Raw genomic sequence first — 25,008 nt, forward strand, 5'->3', positions numbered from 1 at the left:
TGAATCGATTTATGCAAGTTTTTTTCGTTTGTTTTCAAATTTTTTTAGAGTTTAGAAACAAGAATCAATGATTGTGGAGTTTCTTGAGAATTTTCATCTTTTACTTCTCAATAATAGTTACAAATTCGCAAGAAAGCATCATTCTACGTTGTCTGCACTAAAATAGCAATAACGTCTCCTAGAAATATTAGAATCACGAACCGTAAAATTCTCCATAAACTAGATGTCCAGATCTTTCCCAACATATAAGGCTCAAATTTGGTTTGTCTCGAGGAAGTACAGTTTAATATTCAAACTTCACAGATATGTACAATAAATCTTTGATTTTGGGATGTCTAAACTAAAATAGCAATAATGTCTTTTAGAATCAAAATCACGAACTGTAATTTTAGGGCAATGCTAAGGGATCATCTATTTAAATCATGTTTTGTAAATTATATGATGTGGATGGAGCCAAAATTGTGACGACCCGTCCCTAATTTTATGTTTTTACAAATTTTAAAAGCATTATTTTACGAAAATGCCCTAGAGGTGAGGGTATTGACTTTCGTTGACCAACGTTTAGTGAGACATACGACTTATTCTTTTAGCGTATTTGCGTAGTATCCAGTGATACGAATGCATAGACTCAAGAGGAAGTGAATTTGGAGCTACGGTTAAAGTTTTACGAAACTATATCTGAAAAGTACGTTTCTAAGGTTTTCCATTTATTATTTTATGTATTTCATAAGTATTATTATATTAGTTTAAGGTTATTTAGAGAAAAAAGTGACTGGGCAGAACTGCCCAATCGGAGACAGAAGGAACGAATCAGAAGAAAGGAGGAAAAGGGAATAACCAACCAGAGAGGAAAGGAAGGAGGGAAATGAGAGAGGGAGGGGATTCGAACCCCCTCGACCCTGAAAGTCCTTAGACCTGCTTGTCGGCTCGGTTTCTAGGCAAAGAAATTCGACAAGTTTTCAATGAAATTCCGGCGAATTAAGTCGAGTTTCCACCTGGAAACCTCTCACCATCGTTCCACCTTCCTTTATCATACAAAAATGGGGTTGTTTGGGCTCGATTTTGGAAGAATCGAAGTCGTGGGCTTAGAGGACACCCGGCGACAATTCGCCCTTTTTTGCAACCATTCCCGTTGATCTCCACCATCAAAGAACTTCTCTGGAGGCCAGGAACAAAGCCCAAACAGTTTTAGGGGCAGTGGTGTTGCGGATTAATCGAATTGAAGAACACCCAAATTCTAAGGTTCCAGCGGTTCGTGGGTGATTTTAGATGTTTCCCAGCTAAATTAGACTTGGCCACATGTATAAAGTTTACTCTACTCATTGAGACCTACAATTATGTAAAATTTGATAATTTTTAGAAATAGTTGACTTTTCCAGCGAGTTAAAATGGCCGACCGCCACCCACGGCAGCGCGTGGCCAGCGGACTATTGATGCTACTTTTAGGCCAAATTAGATATCTGAAATTCAATTATGATATTCATATAACGTAGGTTGATCATTTGAACCTAAATGCATTACGTTACTTAGTAAAAATGTGAATCGACGATCCGATTGTTGGATCGTTACCAAACTTTAATATGTTATAGTACGTAATATCTGAGGATCATAGGAACTTATGGATCAGGAATCCGATATACGGATCTTCCCGAATTGAATTTGTAAGTCCATAAAATAAAATGTTAACCGCCACTTGGTTTTAGCAATTGGCAGAGATCCGACCGTTGGATCGTTTCGAAACTTTAGGATGTGTTCTAAAAGTATAATGTGGATCTTTGGAAGTAACGGATCGAAAATTGAAGATGCAGATCTTCCGAATCAAACTACGTAGGGATGTGTTTTATGTTAGTTACTTATTCTATCGATAAGATTTCTTAGACATGATTTGATAATTGTTCTAGGTGCTAATTGTTCATGACGCCTTGATGTGTGTGCTAGGGGGTTGTAGTGGGGAATCCAGGTGAGTGAGCTTTTGGTTTTCAGTATATGTATATATGCTTGGTATTTTTCCTAGAAACCTTATTTAAATGGTTTTATGTTTTGAAATGCCATGCCAAATGTTTCATACTTAGAATATGCATTTTAGTAGTTGCATATATTATGGTTGATGCTGTGGACACTCAGGTAAGCTTCAGGTAAGTATATATTGATGGTAGTGATGGTAGTGAGTATGATTGTGTTGAGATGCATTTATAGCTCATTTTCCTGCACCCCGGTGTTAGTGCTCTACTTGAGGACAAGGCCTAGCCTTCACGTGATCTTTCACCTCCCGCACCACTTGCTCACCTTGGATCCAAGGCAGGTGTCAACCTGTCGTACATACCACATTAGGTGGTTCCGACTCGTAGGTGACTTGCGATACTTCGCATAGCCTTCACGTGATCGTAACACTTGAGGGTATTTATTTACACCCAGTCTGTCGTACAGACCACATGAGGTGGTTTCGACTCATGTGCAGGGAATGAGTTGAGGAGCTATAGACTCAGTCGTACAGGTCACGTTATGTGACTCCGGCTTGCATACCATTTCATATTGATTTATTTCACCTGGCATACTTATTTCTTTGCTAAGATATTTGACATGGCATATTTGGGGATTTCTTATTTTGAGTACGGTTTTGAGATAGATATGCATGCTATTTTCTGGGAAATTATACAGGTTTTACAGCGAGGGGTTACTACCTTTGGTAATGGAAATGGTTTTTGAAAAGCTTTGTTTTTGTCCACTCACACTTTCTGTTTTGCGCCCCTCCAGGTTTTAATTGCTAAAAGTTTGTATCGACGAGGATTCTGGGCAAATATCAGGATAGGTGGCTACTTTTGAGGGTACAATCCCTATCCATTCTACTGTACTTACTTATTGTCACAGCCCATCCCAAAAATTCAGTTATCGTGGGTGTGAAATGATAGAATTGCCCTTAGCGGTTGCTGAGGTATGTGTGACATATTATTTGATGTGCATACTTTTCTAAATTTTGGAAATTTAATTGGATTAAAATTGTATGCATTTTTTTTATCTGGTTAGGGACTTCGGTGGACCACATACCCTCACCATCTAACTCCTTTCTCTCTCCTATCCCGTGCCCTGTCTCTCTCTTCCCTCCCAGTTGCTTTCTTTCTCTCTCTCTCGAACCGTACGGACAAGAACCCAAAATCCCTCAAAACATCACAGATCGACGCCAATAAGGTGAGTTTCTTCATCCTTACAACCTCCTGAGTTGAATGGTACCATTTTTGGAACTTAGAATCTTCAAAATCATGTGAAATCCAAACCCCAGTTTGATGTCACTATTCATGCACACGTGAATTGTTGATTTTCAGGGAATTCTAAGCTTACAGGGAGCTTAGTGAGGTTCCAAGGAAGCTCAGAGTACTTAGTTTGAAGGTTTTGGACGTCGGGATCGTAGGGTTCGAAGTTGGCCGGTTTTCTTGGATTTTCTCCGGTGAGATTTCGTAATTTTTAGAGCCTTAAACTAGTACAACGTGATTCTACATGCTTAGGGCTTCATTTTGATATAAAATGCGTAGAAAATGGTGGAGAAATGACGGAGAACAAGGAGATTGAAAAATCTCCAGTTTTTCGGCGCCGGCGAAACCAATCCGGCGACTGGAGGAAGAAGATGACGCGCGTGGGTCCGTGCCCCTCCCGGCACGTGGGGGCGCGTGGCAAGTCCAAAATTTTTTCTAAAAATATCTCGACGTCCGTGACGTCGAGTAGGTCACCATGGTATATTCATATACCCAAATTGAGCATCGTATGAGAAGTTATTACGTATTGTTGGTTATGCGCTTTAAATAATGTTTTTATAGTTGTTTCGCATATAGATGATACCTATCCCGAGGACGAGCGCATTCAAGGACGTCACGGGGGTTACGACCCTTCGACTTACCAGTGAGTGGGCAGTATTTTCTATATTTACCTATATACTATTGATTTTTCCCAGAAATTTAATTTAAATGAAAGTGTGTTTTACAATGCCATGCATGCATATTATGAAATATGTGAATTAGTATTTGATGCATATATATGTGAATTGGTGTTGTGGACACATAGGTGAGTATCAGGTGAGTTTTATATTAATCATGTGATTTAAGGCTGGTTTGGTATTGCTGTGCTTTGAAAAAAAAAACTGATGTGAGAATAAGCGGCTGTGAAATAAATCAGCAGAGTGTTTGGTAAATTTTTTTGTAAAAATGCTTTTGGAAAGAAAAAAAAGCAGTCTGATAGTGGGTCTTTTCATTAAAGGAGCATTGTAGCTCCGTGTGCTTTGAAAAAAAACCAGTTTTCCATAGCTGCAAATAGCAGCTTCAGTTTTTTCCTTTGATTTCAGCTTATTCTCACAGCAGCTTCCAAAATAAGCCTTTTTTTTTCAGTTTACTAAACACCTAAAACCCTCACAGTTTTTTTTCATGGGTGCTTTTTTTTTAAGCACCTCACTCCCAAACCACCCCTTATTGTGATGTGAATTGTGTTGAAAGCTCAAACCTACACCCCTGGTGTTAGTGCTTATATTATTCACCCCGCACCACACGCTCACCTTGGATCCAAGTAGGTGCATGTCATACAGACCATTAGAGGGTTCCGACATGTCGTACAGACCATGAGAGGTGGTTCCGACTTGTAGGTGATTTTAGATTATTATACAGCTGTTGATGAGAGAATCACTAGAGCGTATTCTTAAACCTTTCTTATCGTACAGACTACTTCAAGTAGTTCCGATTTATGTGCAGAGTAGTGTCGTACAGGTCACTGTGGTGACTCCGGTTGGATTGAATATTGAGCTTTAGAATTAACCGTACAGGACCAACTGCAGGGTCTCCGGTTGATTCCTTATTTCACCTGTTATAATGTTGCATCCTTATTCTGTTATTGACGCTTATTGCATGGCATGCTTTCTGGTTTTTGATAAAGATTTGTGAATTAAGATATTTGAAGATTTATATGCATATTATGTTATTTTCTGGGAAAGTATACAGGTTTTATAGCAAGGGGTTAGAAATGTTATTAAATGAAATGTTTTCGAAAAACTTTGTTTTACTGACCCACTCAATTTTGTTTTGCACCCCTCTAGGTTCTAGTTAGCGGTGTGGTGGCACGAGGATTCCCACGACGTTCTGATAGACTACATAAATGTAGGACTCACCTTCGGGTGTTGTAATTTAGTTATGTTCCCACTTGACTGCAGCTAGTATTTATGCTCTGAATATGTGTATTTCACACCTAAACTTATTTTAGCATGCTAGTTGGATACTATTGTTAGTATTTGGTTTTTATTTCTTCGTATTACTCTGATTTGTTGCTTCCGCGTCGCACTTTTGGTTACGTCACGCCCACGTGACGGCCAGCACGCCTTGATTTTAGGATCGGGGTGTGTCAGTTTGGTATCAAAGCCTAGGTTGCAGTCTTGTATAACTTGTTAATGCTCTAATGATCTTTTGATGTCTTCTGTCAGAACTATGCCGCCTCGTAGGGAATCACGTTGTGCTTCTGAGCCTAATTTCCCTGACATAACTTAATTAGGGGAAGCGATGGCCCATGCCTTTCAGAATGCAATCCGTCATCCTCTTCCTCAGAAGACACCCCTGGAGACTATGTATAATCTGAAATTAGACTGTTTCATGGGTAATGAGGGGCATGAAGGGGCAGAAAAATGGTTAAACCATATTGAGAAGACTTTTCAGGTGATGCAGAGTCAAGGGAATCTTCGTGCTAGTAGATGGGTGGCGACCACTACTTGGTTTTTAGGGTGAGAGCCAGCAGCTTGGTGGGTAAATCAAACTAAGTTTATGTCACCTGAGATGGCAGCTGATTAGGAAGTATTCAAAGAGAATTTTAAGAAAAGATTTGTTCCTCCGGAGTACATTGATCGTAAGAAGCAGGAGTTCACTCAATTGAAGCAAAAGAATATGTCGGCGCATGAGTATTACAGGAAGTTTACAGACTTATCTCGTTATGATCCTGATACAGCTGGTAATCAGGCAGAGATGCTTCGCCGTTTTAAGCTGTGAACTAAGAGGAAATGGCGAACTTTTGCTAGTGCACTTCCTTACGCCACTTATCATGAGTTTTCTGAGATTTTGGTTTGGATGGAGAATTCCGACAACCTTCCTAGTAATAGTGAAGAAGATGAAGATAAGAATGATAATCAGAAGAAAGATGACAGGGGTAAAGGTATCTCCACTCAAGGACCCCGTAAGACACAAAATTTCAAGAAAAGTGGAGCAAGCTCGAGTTCTTCCAGCGGAGGATTTAGTGTCACGGGTCCGATAAGAGGTGGAAGATTTGCTGGTGGACCCAGGTTTTAGAGGCAGAGAGACTCTGGTGATTCTGGTACTCCGTTGTGCCGCTATTGTAACTTCAGACATCATAGAGAGTGCAGGAGAAGTGGTGGTGCTTGCTACACTTGTGAACAGTTGGGACATAGGGCTACTCAATGTCCCCAGAGTCAGCAGAGATCTCAGCAGTCTGTTATGCCACCTCCAGCGCCGATTCAGCAGAACTTTGGATCAGGCAGTTATGGTCAAATGGGTCGTGGTGGTGCTTACCACTATCAGGGTGATGCTGCTCCTTATGCTTCCGGACAGAATCAGTATTCCCAGGATCCTTATTTTCATACTGGGTATTCCCAAGATCTTGGAGGTTATACTTCATATCCTTCCATGCCAGCTAGTGGATCTCAGTGGTATCAAAGAGGTCAGCCGCGATAGGGAGAGGTTGCTGCTAGCAGTGCAGGACCGTTTAGGCAGTCTAATCAGCCAGGACAGGGACGTACTTCTCAGGGATGAGGTAACCAAGGTAATAAAGGTCGTGGTGGACGACAGCAAGCTCAGGGACGTGTTAATCATATCTCACAGGGTCGTGATGGAAGATTTGCTGGTGGACCCAGGTTTTAGAGGCAGAGAGACTCTGGTGATTCTGGTACTCCGCTGTGCCGCTATTGTAACTTCAGACATCATAGAGAGTGCAGGAGAAATGGTGGTGCTTGCTACACTTGTGGACAGTTGGGACATAGGGCTGCTCAATGTCCCCAGAGTCAGCAGAGATCTCAGCAGTCTGTTATGCCACCTCCAGCGCCGATTCAGCAGAACTTTGGATCAGGCAGTTATGGTCAAATGGGTCGTGGTGGTGCTTACCACTATCAGGGTGATGCTGCTCCTTATGCTTCCGGACAGAATCAGTATTCCCAGGATCCTTATTTTCATACTGGGTATTCCCAAGATCTTGGAGGTTATACTTCATATCCTTCCATGCCAGCTAGTGGATCTCAGTGGTATCAAAGAGGTCAGCCCCGATAGGGAGAGGTTGCTGCTAGCAGTGCAGGACCGTTTAGGCAGTCTAATCAGCCAGGACATGGACGTACTTCTCAGGGATGAGGTAACCAAGGTAATAAAGGTCGTGGTGGACGACAGCAAGCTCAGGGACGTGTTAATCATATCTCACTGCAAGATGCTCAGAATCATCCGGACTTGATTATAGGTACGTTAAATATCCTCGGTCACTTTGCTAGAGTTTTGATTGATTGTGGTGCTACTCATTCTGTGATTTCTCATACGTTTGCTCAAATGACTCAACCTCACCCTACACATCTAAGATTTGATTTAGAGTTTGCTATGCCTAGAAGGGACAAATGTTATGTTGATAGTGTTTATCCAGGGTGTCCAGTGATGGTAGATGGTGTAGTTATGCCAGCTAATCTTATCCCGTTAGATATTGTGGATTTTGATATGATTTTAGGGGCGAATTGGTTGCATTATAATCGTGCACATATAGATTGTTACTGGAAATCAGTTACTTTTCATCGTCCTGGACTACCAGAGGTTACTTTTGTGGGTGAAAGAAGTGGGGTGAGACATGGTGTTATTTCTGCCATGAGAGCAAAGAAGTTGTTATCGAAAGGTTGTCATGGATACTTAGCACATGTGGTGTTAAATAATGTTATTCCTAACAGTGTAGAGGAAGTTGGAGTAGTCAGGCACTATCCTGATGTATTCCCAGATGATTTGCCTGGATTGCCGCCAGACAGAGATGTGGAGTTTTCGATTGATTTGCTCCCATGTACGGATTCTATATCTTTGACTCCATACAGAATGGCTCCAGCTGAATTGAGAGAGTTGAAAATTCAGTTACAAGAATTAACTGATAAAGGTTTCATTCAACCTAGTACTTCACCTTGGGGAGCTCCGGTGTTGTTTGTAAGAAAGAAAGACGGAACTTTGATATTGTGTATTGATTACAGGCAATTGAATCGGGTAACGATTAAAAACCATTATCCATTGCCTCGTGTCGATGATTTGTTTGATCAACTTAAATATGCGTGTGTGTTCTCTAAGATTGATTTGAAATCTGGCTATTATCAGTTGAAGATTAAAGATGAAGATGTACCTAAAACGGCTTTCAGGACCCGTTATGGGCATTATGAGTTTTTGGTGATGCCATTTGGATTGACTAATGCACCTGCAGCTTTCATGAGGCTAATGAATGAAGTATTCCAGCAATATCTTGATAGATTTATCATTGTTTTTATCGATGATATTCTGGTATACTCACAGTCGAAAGCAAATCATATTCGACATCTTAACTTGGTATTAAAGAAATTGATGGAGCATCAGTTGTATGCCAAGTTTAGCAAATGTCAGTTTTGGTTGAATCAAGTGGCATTTTTGGGACATGTAGTATCGGCACAAGGAATTCAAGTAGATCCTCAAAAGATTGCAGCAGTGGAGAATTGGGAACAGCCACGAACCGTCACCGAGGTGCGGAGTTTTCTTGGTTTAGCAGGTTATTATCGACGGTTTGTTCAAGATTTTTCTATGATTGCGTTGCCACTAACGAAGTTAACCAGGAAGGATGTTAAGTTCGAGTGGGACGAGAATTGTGAGCAAAGTTTCCAGCAGCTGAAATATTACCTCACTTATGCTCCAGTATTGGTACTTCCTGATGATAACGGTAACTTTGAGATTTACAGTGATGCTTCCTTGAATGGTTCGGGATGTGTCTTGATACAGCATAATAGAGTGATCGCATATGCTTTTCGACAGTTGAAGATTCATGAAAGGAATTATCCTACTCACGATCTTGAGTTGGCAGCCATTGTCTTTGCTTTGAAGATTTGGAGGCATTATCTCTATGGTGAGAAATGTAAGATCTTCACGAATCATAAGAGTCTTCAGTATTTTTTTACTCAGCATGATCTTAATCTTCGTCAGTGAAGGTGGATGGAGTTACTAAGTGATTATGACTGCACTATTGAGTATCATCCGGGTCGCGCAAATGTGGTAAGCTGATGCACTGAGTAGGAAACCTCAAGGTCGACTTAATGCTTTGTATGCTTGCCGTGTTCCTCTTCTTGCAGATTTGAGAGCTACTGGAGTAAAGTTAGAGTTAGAATAACGAAGAGAAGCTTTTCTTGCTAGTTTCCAAGTCAAGCCTGTTTTGGTCAATCGTGTACTTGAAGCTCAGATGATTGATGAAGAGATTCAAGAAATGATTCAATTGAGAAATGAAAGGAAAAAGAAAGACCTCAGGATTTGAGAATCAGATGGCATGCTTATGCAGGAGAACAGAATGTATGTGCCGAATAATGAGGAATTAAATAAGGAAATTTTGGATGAAGCACATTGTTCAGCTTATGCGATGCATCCATGAGGGACTAAGATGTACCATACCATTCGACCATTTTATTATTGGCCGGGTATGAAAAGGGAAATTGCAGAATATGTAAGTAGGTGTGCTGTTTGTCAGCAAGTCAAAGCAGAAAGAAAGAAGCCTTTTGGACGGATGCAACCACTGCCCATTCCTCAGTGGAAATGGGAAAATATAACTATGGATTTTGTGTATAAGCTTCCTCGTACACATAATGGATTTGATGGCGTTTAGGTAATCGTAGATCGGCTTACCAAGTCAGCACACTTCATTCCAGTGAGGGAAAAGTATCCCCTGAATAAATTGGCTAAGTTATTCATCACAAACATTGTGAAGTATCATGGAGTTCCAGTGAATATTATTTTTTATCGAGATCCAAGATTTACTTCTAGGTTTTGGATAGCTTTTTAGGAAGCTCTTGGTACAAAACTGCTTTACAGCACTGCTTATCATCCTCAAACCGATGGACAATCAGAGAGGACTATTCAGACGTTAGAGGATATGTTGAGATCTTCAGTGTTACAGTTTGGAGATTCTTGGCATGATCGCCTAGACTTGATGGAATTTGCCTACAATAATAGTTTTCATGCGAGCATTGGTATGTCACCATTTGAGGCACTGTATGGTAGAGCTTGTCGTACGCCATTGTGTTGGTCAGAGGTTGGCGAAAGAGTGCTAGAGGGCCCAGAGATTGTGGATGAGACTACTCAAAATGTTCAGGTGATTAAGTCTAACCTGAAAGCAGCCCAGGATCGACAAAAGAGTTTAACAGATAGACATGCTACTGATCGAGTATATGATGTGGGTAATTTGGTATTCTTGAAATTATCACCTTGGAGAGGTGTAGTGCGGTTTGGAAAGAAAGGCAAGCTAAGTCCTAGGTATATAGGACCTTATGAGATCACTGAAATGATTGGTGAAGTTGCTTACAGATTGGAGTTGCCTCCGAAGTTATCTAAGGTACATAATGTGTTTCATGTCTCGATGTTTCGACATTATGTTTCAGACCCTTCACATGTGATTCCTCCTCAACCTTTGGAGATTAATCTGGATTTGACGTATGATGAGGAACCAATAACTATCTTAGATTGGAAAGACAATGTTCGAAGGAATAAAACAGTGAGATTGGTAAAAGTATTGTGGAGGAACCACTCAGTGGAAGAAGCTACTTGGGAAACAGAAGATCGAATGAGAGAGATGTATCCAAGGTTGTTTTATGAGTATTAGTGGATTGAGTGTTGTATGAATTTTGAGGATGAAATTCTATAAGGAGGGGAGATTGTCACAGCCCGTCCCAAAAATTCAATTATCGTGGGTGTGAAATGACAGAATTGCCTTTAATGGTTGCTAAGGTATGTGTACCGTATTATTTGATGTGCATAATTTTCTAAATTTTGGAAATTTAATTGGATTAAAATTGTATGCATTTTTTTTTATGTGGTTAGGGACTTAGGTGGACCACATACCCTTACCATCAGACTCATCTCTCTCTCCTATCCCGTGCCTTCTCTCTCTCTTCCCTCTCAGTTTCTCTCTCTCTCTCGAACCGTACGGACAAGAACCCAAAATCCCTCAAAACATCATGGATCGATGCCAATAAGGTGAGTTTCTTCATCCTTGCAACCTCCTAAGTTGAATGGTACCATTTTTGGAACTTAGAATCTTCGAAATCACGTGAAATCCGAACCCCAGTTTGATGTCACTGTTCATGCACACGTGAATTGTTGATTTTCAGGGAATTCTAAGCTTACATGGAGCTTAGTGAGATTCCAAGGAAGCTTGGAGTACTTAGTATGAAGGTTTTGGACGTCGGGATCATAGGGTTCGAAGTTGGGCGGTTTTCTTGGATTTTCTTCAATGAGATTTCGTAATTTTTAGAGCCTTAAACTGGTACAACGTGATTCTAAATGCTTAGGGCTTCATTTTGATATAAAATGCGTAGAAAATGGTGGAGAAATGATGGAGAACAAGGAGATTGAAAAATCTCCAGTTTTCCGACGCCAGTGAAACCAGTCCGGCGACTGGAGGAAGAAGATGACGAGCGTGGGGGCGCGTGGCAAGTCCAAATTTTTTTCTAAAAATATCTAGACGTCTGTGACGTAGAGTAGTGCCGTACAGGTCACTGTGGTGACTTCGGTTGGATTGGATATTGAGCTTTAGAATTAACAATACAGGACCAACTGCAGGGTTTCCGGTTGATTCCTTAGTTCACCTGTTATAATGTTGCATCCTTATTCTGTTATTGACGCTTATTGCATGGCATGCTTTCTGGTTTTTGATAAAGATTTGTGAATTGAGATATTTGAAGATTTATATGCATATTATGTTATTTTCTGAGAAAGTATACAGGTTTTACAGCGAGGGGTTAGAAATGTTATTAAATGAAATGTTTTCGAAAAGCTTTGTTTTACTGACCCATTCAATTTTGTTTTGCGCCCTTCCAGGTTTTAGTTAGTGGTGTGGTGGCACGAGGATTCCCACGACGTTCTAATAGACTACATAAATGTAGGACTCATCTTCGGGTGTTGTAATTTAGTTATGTTTCTATTTGACTGCACCTAGTATTTATGCTCTGAATATGTGTGTTTCACACCTAAACTTATTTTAGCATGCTAGTTGGATACTATTGTTAGTATTTGGTTTTTATTTCTTCGTATTACTCTTATATGTTGCTTACGCGTCGCACTTTTGGTTACGTCACGCCCACGTGCCGGCCAGCACGCCTTGATTTTAGGATCGAGGTGTGTCACTTATGCTCTAACGTCATGTGTGAAGTGGGTTCATTCCTGCTCACTAGCACACTCTGGTATTTAGGCACTCTTAGGTTTAAATTTATTCACATTTGTTCCACATCATCACACTTTATGGCTTCGTCCCCTTCCACGTGTCGACCAACACAGCTCGATTCGGAGTCCTAGTGGACCTTCCGAGTCATGGTGTGTCAAAAATAATTCGAAATTTTTTGGAGATGACACATGGACTTTTACTCGAAGAAGACAAAAATGTTCTTCTTAAATTAACGAGGCTCACATTTAATCTACACGCAGTTCAACATTCCTGAAGACGTGAGCACCTAACTACAACTCATCAAACTCTCATGCCCCCTGCCTATGGCAAGGAGAGAGAAGATTCGAATTTAACACCTTTCTACATCAAAAACATAATTCAAAGACAACAAATATTCCCAAAGTAAAACATTTCCATTCTAGAATAGAAGTACAACCATGATTGTGGCTAGTGAGGAAGGAATAGATATTGAATGGTGCTACCAAAACATACAATACTGCAATAATTTTAAACAAATATCTAACCGTTACAAAGTATAAAACATATACTATTTCAAATCGAAGCTTTTTGAAGTACTCCGAGTACTGGATACAAATTAGAGCTTTTTTAAATACTTTGAAAAATAAGGTATGTTGAAAATTTTGACCGTTAGATTTTTTTTATTTTTATTAAGGATAACATACTTTACCAACAACAAACTTTACAACGCAAAGAACCAGATTTTTTTTGTTTTTATTAAGGATAACATACTTTACCAACAACAAACTTTACAATGAAAAGAACCAAATTTTACAACAAAAAGGCCCAAAAAAAAAAAAAAAAAATCGATACTCTGGGGCACCCGAAAACCCCTGAACATCAACCTATATATACGACGCGACGACAGCCCCCTTTACTCTACCCTCTGTCTGTCTACATGGCCACCGGAGTCTCACCCGAAGACGACGACGTATTCGTCTCGGTCTCCGAGCAACGCCGCGAGTTCATGGAAGCCAAAGCCTTAGAGTCCGACATGGATCTCGCCTTCCACCTCCAACTCCAAGAGGCCCTTGCTGCCTCCCTCACCCTCCAACCCTCCTCCTCCTCCGCCCAATCCCTGGAAAAAGACGCCGTTCCGATCATCCCCGACACTCCAACTGTCGTCTCCATCCAGTCCGGCGAACTCGCGAGGCTGGAGCAGGAATTGAAAGACCGTGAGCAGAGCGAGATCGAAATGCGGAAAGCCAGAGAGGATCTCGAGCGTCGGATTCACGACGATCAGGTCGCGAGGGAGATCATGAGGATTCCGGAGGAGGAGTGGGAGGAGTCCGGCGAATTCTTCTCCATGCCGTTCGGCGAAGGATCATCCTCTTATTCAGCTTCGGCGAAGAGCGTCGAGAGCGAGAGCGTATTCAGGCTATACTTCAAGGGTTTGGTGAGCGAGGAAAGGGTTGGGAAGGAGAGGGCGGCACTGGCAGGAATTGGGGCGGCGCTGTGCGATCCGAGGGACAATTTGTTGTTCGAGGTCAGGAAGCCGCTGATTGGGAGCGGGACGAGCAGCAGTGGGGCCCAGTTGAAGGCCTTGATCGAAGGGCTGAATGCTGCTCTTGCTTTGGATTTGAAGCGCCTCACCTTCTTCTGTGAGAATCGCCACATTTTCCAGTTTGTAAGTTGCTCTCTTCTCTTTATCTGCGTCTCTGTTGTGGGTTTTCGATGAAATGTAGTTTTTGTGGTAAATTTTAGGAATTGAAATGTGGGTTTTGCGTTTCAGTACTGTTCTATCTTTGAACACTAATAAACTTTCGAAATTCGATAATGGAATGTGTAGTATCCATGGTGGACAGGATAATGCACTCACTCTGAGAAAGTTTAGTTGTCTTCTGTTAATATTTGCTTAATTAAGCTTCTATACTATATTTGGTTATGGAATTTGACACTGACCTTTATTAAAACTTTTGCGAAAGACAAATAAAAGAATGCAACTTGTTATTTTTAATAGTTGCAATGTTCTCGGAATTGTATGTGGGTTGTGTGAATTTCTGTTTCCCATCTTGGACAATAGTTTGAACTTTCATTTTTCAGATTCACTTAATGAAATTTGATTGAACAAATTTACTGTGAAAATTTTTCTTCGTGTTCTCAGCATTTGCTTAATTAGTCGTCTGTCTTATAATTGATTATGGACTTTATGGTTTGAACTTATTAGAGAGAATGGAATATGTTATGAATTATGATATGATGTAAGCAATGTTATTTTATTTATGTCGAAACCAAGAATGTTGGATCAGCTAGTTAGGATGCTTGAGTCTCTTTACACCCATAAATGGAGCTTGTTGGCATTTTAAATATGTATTTTACATATGCAGATAACTGGTAAATGGACAGCAAAGCAGCGCAAGGTAGCAATGCTTGTCAGTCAGGTTAAGAGCCTTCAAGCAAAGTTTACAGTTTGCAATCCAATTCTTGTGCCCCGATTTGATATTAAATTTGCATTTAAACTAGCAAGAGATGCAATAGATTCTCAGTCTCAGACTAACCAGCCTGCACAATCTATCACTTCCAAGAATGTGAATGAGACTTGCGTGATATGTTTGGAAGCTACTGATGTTAACCAAATGTTTTCAGTTGATGGCTGTCTGCATCGGTATTGCTTTTCTTGTATGAAACAACATGTAGAGGTGAAGTTGCTTCATGGGATGATTCCTAGATGCCCTCATGAAGACTGTAAGTCTGATCTTACTGTTGATAGTTGTGCAAAATTCTTGACACCTAAACATGTGGAGACTATGCGCCAACGCATAAAGGAAGCTTCAATTCCTGCCACAGAGAAAGTTTATTGCCCGTACCCGAGGTGCTCCGCTTTAATGTCAAAACGTGAACTTTTACAAGACATGAAATCGCGGGATGTGGAACTATCAGGAGTTCGAAAATGCTTGAAATGTCAGTGCCTTTTTTGTATCAATTGTAAAGTCCCTTGGCACAGAAACAGAACATGCGCCGACTACAAAAGGTTGAATCCTCATCCCCCAGAAGATACAAAGCTAAAGTCCCTTGCCTCAACGAATCTGTGGCGCCAGTGTGTGAAGTGCAACCATATGATTGAACTTGCTGAAGGTTGCTACCACATGACTTGCAGGTATTTACTATTTAATATTGTTTTCAGTAAACTAAAAACCTGAGAGAATAAGATATGTTGTAACATTACAATCTGTTTCTGTCTTTGAGGTGTTGCACACACTATTGATGTCATAACTCGAAAATTATAAGGTCATACCTTTGGCTGTTATATGAAAACTGTTGTATTATATCATAATAGAAAATTTGAAAGCTGTTGTATCAAGTTTGCAAGCGACTCTATCTGCGTCATCTTATTACTCATCCTAATGCACTGATCTCTTTTGCAGGTGTGGGCATGAGTTTTGTTATAATTGTGGAGGCGAGTGGAAAGACAAAAAGGCAACATGCTCATGCCCACTATGGGATGAGGGTAATATTTTGCATGATGAAGATGATGAAGATTTTGATTTTGATGAAGAGGATGTGTCAGAGTCAGATTCCGAGGGGTATTATGATTCTGACTCGGTCATAATGTTCTAATAACATTGCCCTCTAAAGAGGCCTTACCTCAAATTTTCTCTGTTCGGAACATATTTTATAATATTTATGTCAATATATTTTGTGGAAAGTATGAATCGAATTTCTTTATTTTGATTCTCAGCTGCTTGTTCACAAGGCTTTTCCATCTCTTAATTATTGTATAGAAAGGAGAACATAGAGTGAAAAAGAGCCTGCACTGCCACAATTGAGCTCATAAATAATGTGAATATGTTTTATAATGTTTTGTGTGTTTCAGACTGTACCATCGTTTGAGATGTGCGTTTTTCCTGGTATTATGCTTATTGTAATTGAAATCTATCGAAGATCTGTTCACTTAATTTGCAAGTAACTATGCTTATGTCATTTTGGTAATCATGTTCGTGCTGTTATTGCTTTTGCAGACATGCTCCTGGGTTTTGCAATGACTGTGGACAGTCTACAGACTACACAGGAGCATGTTTACACCCAGTTTTGTTTGAAGATGATATCTTATTTGACGGAGATAGTGATACTCAGGAGTTGAAAAAAGATGAATATGAAGGTGAAGTTAAGGATGACGGCCTAGAAGAAGACGGATATGAAGATGAAATCGGGCAGGAGGTTCAGGAAGAGATGCATATCTTGCCTGCTGTAGATGGTAGAGATCTTGATGAAGAAATTGACGAAGATGAGGAGTTCTGTGACTCTGACTGCGAATGCTATGAAGATGAGGTTCATGAGAAAGAGGTTCGAGAGGACGTTCAGGAAGAATGGTTGGAGCAAGGTCAGGTGGATGAGAACTTCTATGCGGAAAATGATACAGATTTTGGTGACGAATATGAGGAAGATGAAGAGGAGTGCTGTGACTCTGACTGCGGCCGCGACTGTGACTGCTACGACTCTAACTCAGATTACTATTGATAAACAAAAATATGGCTGGTAATCTTCGTACGAAGTAACCCGCAGAAAGGGGAAAAAATGGTCTTTGAAGTGTCAACAAAGTGTTTTGTTTTTTTCTTGTTCCCAATTGCTTGTCCACGAGGGTTTCTCTCCGCTTCGATTATCATCCGTGTCCCTTCCTTTTTTCACTCTTTTCTTTTTGTCCTTTTTCTATATAAAATATTCAAACAAAATATTAACGTGGCTTAATCGCAACTGTTTAAATATGAGGGAAGAGAAAGGGAGAGAGAACCTAATCCTTTATTTTGAAAGGCTTTTTCAGCCAGTTTTCTTTTGTAATACGTGCAATAGAAAACGTGAATAGCTGCAATTGAAAATAGAAGATTTACTTGTTGTGAAAGTTAAAGCCAAACCTCCTTTTTATGGTCTCGTTCTTCATCACTTTGATCCCTCCCTTTCATTTCCGCTAATCGTTAACGTTTCTAGCATTTTATCTTTTTATTCTAGTTCAGTTGTTCCCTCAATCACAAGAATTGTCACTTAGTAGTATGATTAATAGTATTCCTCTTTACTTGTAAGTGAGAGGTCTTATGTTTTATTCTCGTCAAAAGTTAATTTGAATCACATTATTGCTAGCCCATTGTGAGGCTAAGCCCCTCCTTAGTGAAGATAATATCGTTTGTTACAAAAAGAAATGTACTAATATCATTTTACGTAAGGAAAAAGATAGGGAGACATGCTTGTATGTAGACCTAGTAATGCTAGGGAGAGATAATCTATTTAAATTATATCTTGTAAATCATAATGTGTATGAAGCTAAAAATAATGCGAAAATTTATGGAATTGACACATGAGCTTTTCTCCGAAGAAGACAAGAATGCCTCATTAAATTGGTGAGGCCCACATTTTAATCTATGCGTAGTTCAACATTCTTAAAGACCCGACCAGCTAACTACAATCTCATCGAGCACTTGACCATGATGAGGAGAAAAGTTAAATATATTAAAGATGTGATTAATTACTAGATCTTATCTTTAATACTCGCCTATTTGAAGAACAACTATATTTGACCAAGGATATTACAAGATAATTTCAAGATATTATTTATTAAATAATACCTTTGGGATAATTTTTTCCTCATCCATCTTACGGATGATTTACTTTGTCCAATTGGATGCTGACACGTGTCAGGGCAAACTTTACATGTGGTCGGCCTGGCAAGTACCCATCTTCACCAATTTTGATAAGCATTGGGAAATTTTATTTGAACCCATAAAACTTCTTTCTACACCCCAACTTAAATTTTAATTTTAAATTGTCTTTTTTACCCCCATTGCATAATTGTCATCAAATACAAAATGAAATTATACTAAAATTAAAATTTATCAATAAACTCACAGTCAATAATTAAACCCCATCATTAGCAATCTTTATCCAACGTACATCCTGGCTAAAACCAAGAGCTCTCATAAAGAAAAACAAGCTCTTTTTGATCCATGGATGATGATTTTGAAGTTTTGAATCTTCTAACTAAAACATGAATCGATTTATGCATGTTTTTTTTTTTGTTTGTTTTCAATTTTTTTTAGAGTTTAGAAACAAGAATCGGTGATTGTGGAGTTTCTTATATTTTGTGCCCTCTTTGTATGTCCCTTTGAACTGCATCTTTTACTTCTCAACAATAGTTACAAATTCGCAAGAAGGCATCATTCTACGTTGTCTGCACTAAAATAGCAATAAAGTCTCCTAGAAATATTGGAATCACGAACTGTAAAATTCTCCATAAACTAGACGTCCATATCTTTCCAAGCATATAAGGTTCAATTTTTGGTTCGTCTCGAGGAATTACAGTTTAATATTCAAACTTCATAGATATGCACAACAAATCTTTGATTTTGGGATGTCTGAACTAAAATGGCAATAATGTCTTTTAGAAAAATCAAAATCATGAACCGTAATTTTAGGGTAATGCTAAGTGATCATCTATTTAAATCATGTTTTGTAAATTATATGATGTGGGTGGAACCAAAACAATTCAAAAAATTCTGAAACTGACATGTGAACTTTTACTCGAAGAAGACAAAAATGTTCTTATTAAATTGACGAGACTCACATTTAATCTACGTGCAATTCAACATTCTTAAAGACGTGAACACCAAACTACAACTCATCAAACTCTCATGCCCTTGCCCATGGCAAGGAGAAAAGTTAAAGGTATTAAAAATGAGATTAATTATTAAATCTTATTTTTAATACTCTTTTAATTAAAGAACAACTCAATCAAACAAGAAATCACGATCATATCCAATAAAAGATTTACAAAATAATTCCACCATATTATTAAAAAAATAATATATTTGTAATAATTTTTTTTTCATTTATCTTACGATTGACTCACTTTGACCAATCAAATGCCGATACATCTCAGAGCAAACCCTAAATATATGTCCGACTTAGCTCCTATAAATACCACATCTTTACTAATTTTTGGTAAACTTCTGTTACGCAATTTGGTTGCAATAGAATTTTGCTAGTAAAGGGGCTGTAGACTCTTCAGTTTCGCGTTCCCAATGCCTCCTGTTTCCCTTGGTCTCTACCTTCTCTAACACGTCACCAATCCTTCCTTTTTCCCGTCCTTCGCCTGTCACTGCACTCCACCAAAAAAAAAAAAAAAAAAACACTTTTCCTCTCCACCGCCCGATCATGGACGTTCGTACGAACGGAGACGACCTCGACACCATTCTCTCCGAGCAGCGCAGAGAGCTCATGACGGCCAAAACCCTGGACTCCGACCTCGAAATGGCCTTCAAACTCCAAATGCAGGAAGCCATGACCGCCTCTCTAGCCGTTAAACCCTCGTCGGCTTCGGCTTCGAGTTCGCACAACCTTCTGCCTCCGTCGCCGCCCGACGATGGCTCGAATGACGCCGTATTAGAATTGGCCGCCACTCTGATGCTCGAGGACGTCGAGCGGTTCGCTCAGGAGCGCGAGGACCACGACCGCACCGTTTTGGAAATGATGAAGGCGAAGGAGGATCTCAACCGTCGGATTTACGATCAGAAGTTCGCCGTCGACCTCCGCGACGTGCCCGAGGACTACTGGGCCAACTACGGCGAATATTACGAGCGCCCGTACTGTACGGGCTTCTGGTCTTCGTCGTCGTCGTCGTCAAAATATCCGGCGGTGGTGAGTGAGAATTTGAGGCTGTATTGCAAGGGGGTGGTGAGCGAGGAAATGGTTAGGGATGTGAAGGCGGTGGTAGGCGGGGTGGGTGTCGCGATCTGCGACCCGATGGACAATGTGATATTCGAGGCGAGGAAGAATCTGGAAGCGGTGGTTGACGGCGTTGTGCTGAGCAATGAGGCGGCGGAGCTCGAGGCCATCGTTGAAGGGCTTGACAAAGCTCTCGCTCTGGACTTGAAAGCTGTGACCTTTTTCTGTGATGACTACATGATTTACCAATATGTGAGTTTTAGCAGTTAAACAATCGCTTTTTACTTATCAATCTGCTTGCTTTTTTTGGGAATTAATTTAATATTTTGGTGCTTTTTGTTTGGAATTATTGGGTGAAAGTTTGTGTCTTTTTTGTTAAAGATGATAGTGTTGACTTGTTGCAATCTTTGGTTGTATGAACTAGTGTATATTTTGGTATGTGGGGCATTGCCACTACACATCGTGTGGGTTTAGTGGGAAGTGTGACAAAGGTAATTGAATTGACAATTTCTAGTCATAGACCATAGTTGGTGAACATGGATATCAATCGTTGTGATTTGCTTAGTCGGGTTTTAGTTAAGCGGTTCGGTTGGCTTAATTTGTTTAAGTGCAATGTAACAAATGTTGCTCCTTAATTTGTGAAAGGGTTTTGGACTGTTAAATTTAGCAGAAGCTGCAAGGTCTAATCCCGAGCAACTTGATATTTGAGATTTGGGAGAACAAATAGTTGTTTTGATAAACCTGTCCTGAAGTTTCGAAGTGCTATGCTAAACATTTTGCTCTGTTTGCTGCTCTTGTGTGACAAAGCCAACTACTAGTATCAATATGTTGGAATTTCGTATTGCGCTATCAGCAATGCCATTCGTGCAGGTAGATGATTTTGTTACTGTAATAAATTTGTTTAACTTTTCTTGGCTATGTATTTCGTCAAGATTTGCTGATTCTGTTAATTAAGTATTTTGTTCATTCAAAAGGAAACAATCTATCTAGAAAACCAGATTTTTGATGTTTTCTCATTTTTTTTTCTTGTTATCCGTAGTACAATCCATGTCTTTGCTATGATAATCATTAGTCGTGTTTATTGAATAAAGCATGCTTAGCATAACAGAACATTCTGTTTGGTGCCACTTACGTAGATGATTGACATCTTACAAATACAGGTCACAAACAGGGTGCATCCTGGAAACAGCAAGGTTGCCACGTTAGTTAATCAAGTGGCTCTTCTACGGAGAAAATTTGTATATTGCAGTCCTTCTCTTGTGGCACGGAGTGACATTAAGTTTGCACTTAAACTTGCAAGAGAGGCTATAGTTTCTCAGATTACCTGGCATGCGGAAACTGGCAAAGGAAAGAGTTTGAAGGAGACATGTGTAATTTGCTTTGAAGAAACTGATGTTGCTGAAATGTTTTCAATCGATGGTTGTTTACACAGGTATTGCTTTTCCTGTATGAGACAACATGTGGAAGTAAAGTTTTTTAATGGGATGGTGGCAGAGTGCCCTCACGAAGGCTGTAAAACTGAGGTGAATATTGATGGCTGCGCAAAATTCTTGGCTCCTAAACTAGTCGAGGCTATTAGCCAAAGAATCAGGGAATCCGCTATTCCTGTTACGGACAAGGTTTATTGCCCAAATCCCAGGTGTTCTGCATTAATGTCTAAAAGCGAGGTCTTAGAATATACTAAAACTTACTTTGTCGGTGCTGAACAATCTGGAGCCAGGAGATGCATGAAATGTCAGTACTATTTTTGTATAAATTGCAAGGTTCCTTGGCACTTCAATATGAACTGCTATGATTACAAAAGATCACATCCCTATCCCCGTCCAGAAGATCAGTTGATGAACTCTCTAGCTACAAAGAAACACTGGCGCCAGTGCGTCAAGTGCAACCATATGGTCGAACTTGCCGAAGGTTGTTACCACATAACTTGCAGGTATTACATTCCTCTTCTCCCTGCTATCTGACTAATCTTTTAGTTGTTGTGTTGTTTTTGTTGTATCTTACATAAAATTAACAACTTTGTGAGAGAGGACAGAAATGAGAAAAAGATAAACAAAATATATAGACAGTGAACTCGAGATGATCTAAGTGCTGGCAAGTTGTGATTACAAGCGCCAATCTATGCATGTTGGTCTAATTTACATTCTCATATATTTCCTTTGCTAGCTTCAAACTGTCTTTTCTCTTCTTTTAGACTTTCACACACGAAAAGAAAAGTTATTGTTTTCTGGGTGCTACTATTTTTGCTTTACAACAATCCTTGCGGTTTGTCGATGCTTGCATTGTCTTTGTAGATGTGGATATGAGTTTTGCTATACTTGTGGTGCTCAATGGAAGAACAAGAAAGCAACATGTAACTGCCCAATCTGGGTCGAGCGTAATATCATACGTGAACAGCCAAGACAGGCACAGCCAAGGCACGCACAGCCATTTATACGTGAACAGCCACGGCAAGCACAGCCAGTTCAACGTGAACAGCCACGGCAAGCACAGCCACTTATTCGTGAACAGCCATGGCAAGCACAGCCAATTATTCGTGAACAGCCACGACAGGTGCGGCCACGACGATGATCATAACTTATATGGCTTGTCAGATTACAACTGAAAATATTTAGGCTAATAGTCTTTTTTTTTTGCGTTTTCTTTTCATTTTGTTGATGTTTGGCGCATTAATACATGGCTTTTCTATCCTGCACACGTTACTGTGAGCATCAAGTGAATGCCCCAAATGAAATCAAATCCCAGCCTTTGATTTTTATAGCTTAAACATGAGCTACTGTGATGAGTTGAGGCCGGCCGGCGCTTGGCCCGGTCCTAGGACAATTGGCCCTATAAGTTGGAAGATCCGAGCTGAGTTAGCCGGACCAGTGGCCCAGAATTTCTGTAAAACAGGCCTGTTCAATCTATCATGTATGGAAGAAATGAATGTCAACGTCTGAATTTTGTCCACGTGAAATGTAAAAGACGGATTAGTTGCAAAGGAAACTTATAATTTCAAAGCCCCCCATTCAACTTTTGCCTTCAATGACAAAATTTAGAAGTCATGTCCATTTCTTGCTTCCGCATTTATTTAATGTAATGAATTATCTAATTCAATTCAGTTCTAGAGACCCGACGAGATTTATTATCATAAAGGTAAACAACATCTCCTCACGAAAAATTGGGTTCAAACTTCATACCTCAATGATTCTAATTTGAAAACCATAACAAGTCAATACTCTTGAGTCTTTTTTTTTTATCTTTTTCATACAATAATATATTTGTTGTAGACCTAATTTAATAAACTATTCTAGAGGGAATAAGGAGAGGGGCTGGTGGCAAGAGAGATTAGGGAATAAGGAGAGGGTGCTAGTGGCAAGAGAGAGTAAAGAGATTTAATTGTGAGGTGTGTTGTATTCCATCTCATTGTGTCTTTATTTATAGTAATAGGGAAGGTTAATTCCTTAGGATTACAACTCTAATAGGATAATATCTCACCCTAGACAATCTTCTAAAGATATCCCAAATACTTTAGAATTTACACAATGGTATTCCTATATTAAATATGACTGCATCACCCCCCCTTGAGTGCTTAATACTCAAACAAAACATCAGATTAGGTCTTCAGCAGATGAAGTAGATCAGTTGATAAAGTCGTCGGCACAACGGGCAAATGCAAGTCTCAAATTAAAGAAAGTATGCATTGGTAGTAAAACTCACAAAATCTCACTATGGTAAAACCTAAGGAGGTACAAAAATCTTAAACTAAGGAGAAAAGTGAGAAGTATGCATAATGTCTAAAACAAAAGTCATACGGGACGAAAGTTATGAACGTCAAAGAGTATGATCATCCCATGATGGGTACCTTATCAAAACCTTGTTAGGTACCAAAAACCCAGTGGGAAAAATGCTCATAATCGTAGAAAAAAGAGTCCATTAAGATCAAGTGAGTATACTTCGGGATACTCCCCCTAGTTAGACATAACTTCTATATATGAGAACTACAAGCAATTCAACTCAAATAATTTACGCATACCGATTCTTTAGACAAGTTTCTGAAAAGTAGACTTGGGCAATGACTTGGTGAAAACATTGGCTAGGTTGTATTGGGAATGGAGTTGATTAACTTCAATGTTCTGATGTTGTTGTTGCTAGTGAGAATAAAAGAACTTCGGCGCAATGTGCTTGGTGTTGTCTTCCTTGATGTATCCCTTTTTCAACTGCTCAATACATGCTGCATTGTCTTCAAAGATCATTGTAGGATGGCCAATGGCAGCAGAAAGACCACTAGTGCTTCAAATATGTTTCACTACTGCTCTCAACCAAAAGCATTCAAGCGAGGCTTCATGCAAGGCGAGAATTTCAGCATGGTTCGAAGAAGTCGCAACTAGCGTTTGCTTGCTAGACCTCCAAGATATTGGGAGTGTCTTCAACGGTAAAGACATATCCTGTTTGAGAATGTGCCATATGTGTGGATCAAACAGATAACCAGCATCTGCGTAACCAACGAGGTGGGAATCAACCCAAAGATCGAGGGGGGTGGTGGCTCATCTTGAGGATTCGTGGGTGCAGAACAAGCCCAAATTCATCGTCCCATTGAGGTTGCGGAAAATATCTATAACACCATTTTAGTGTCTGCGTGTAGGCGCATTATTATATCTTGCCAAAAGATTAACAGCGAATGAGATGTCGAGTCTAGTACATTGAGCCAAGTACAATAAAGCACCAATTGCACTTAGGAATGGAACTTCAGGCTCTAAGATCTATTCCTCATCCTCCTTGGGACGGAAGGGATGTCATTTAGCATCTAGAGTTCGAACGTCTATAGGAGTACTCGAATGCTTCACTTTATCCTCATTAAAACATCGCATCACCTTCTGGGTGTAGTTCAATTGATGTACTAGGATTCCATCTAATCAGTGCTCATTCTCC

General features: G+C 39.8%; 2 protein-coding genes across 4 annotated transcripts; both read left to right on the forward strand.

Moving 5' to 3' along the window:
• The first annotated feature begins 13,154 nt into the window (after positions 1-13,154).
• Positions 13,155-17,284, forward strand: LOC103434114 (E3 ubiquitin-protein ligase RSL1-like). Of its 2 annotated transcripts, none has more exons than XM_070807625.1 (4): positions 13,155-14,074; positions 14,775-15,544; positions 15,813-15,971; positions 16,407-17,284. In XM_070807625.1, the coding sequence occupies exons 1-4, from the start codon at positions 13,202-13,204 to the stop codon at positions 16,903-16,905; spliced, it is 2,301 nt and encodes a 766-aa protein (XP_070663726.1). In that variant the 5' UTR covers positions 13,155-13,201; the 3' UTR covers positions 16,906-17,284. The 2 variants fall into 2 exon arrangements, with proteins under 2 accessions (XP_070663726.1, XP_070663727.1); XM_070807626.1 differs by lacking the exon at positions 16,407-17,284 and adding an exon at positions 16,127-16,343.
• Positions 17,285-19,372: 2,088 nt separating this feature from the next.
• On the forward strand, positions 19,373-22,864 carry LOC114819192 (E3 ubiquitin-protein ligase RSL1-like). 2 transcript variants are annotated; one of them, XM_029088491.2, is made up of 4 exons: positions 19,453-20,349; positions 21,258-21,764; positions 21,861-22,030; positions 22,392-22,864. In XM_029088491.2, the coding sequence occupies exons 1-4, from the start codon at positions 19,588-19,590 to the stop codon at positions 22,666-22,668; spliced, it is 1,716 nt and encodes a 571-aa protein (XP_028944324.2). In that variant the 5' UTR covers positions 19,453-19,587; the 3' UTR covers positions 22,669-22,864. The 2 variants fall into 2 exon arrangements, with proteins under 2 accessions (XP_028944323.2, XP_028944324.2); XM_029088490.2 differs by having other exon boundaries at positions 19,373-20,349; positions 21,258-22,030.
• Positions 22,865-25,008: the final 2,144 nt, after the last annotated feature.

This window comes from Malus domestica, chromosome 11, assembly GCF_042453785.1.
Source record: "Malus domestica chromosome 11, GDT2T_hap1".
NCBI classification, from domain to species: domain Eukaryota; kingdom Viridiplantae; phylum Streptophyta; class Magnoliopsida; order Rosales; family Rosaceae; genus Malus; species Malus domestica.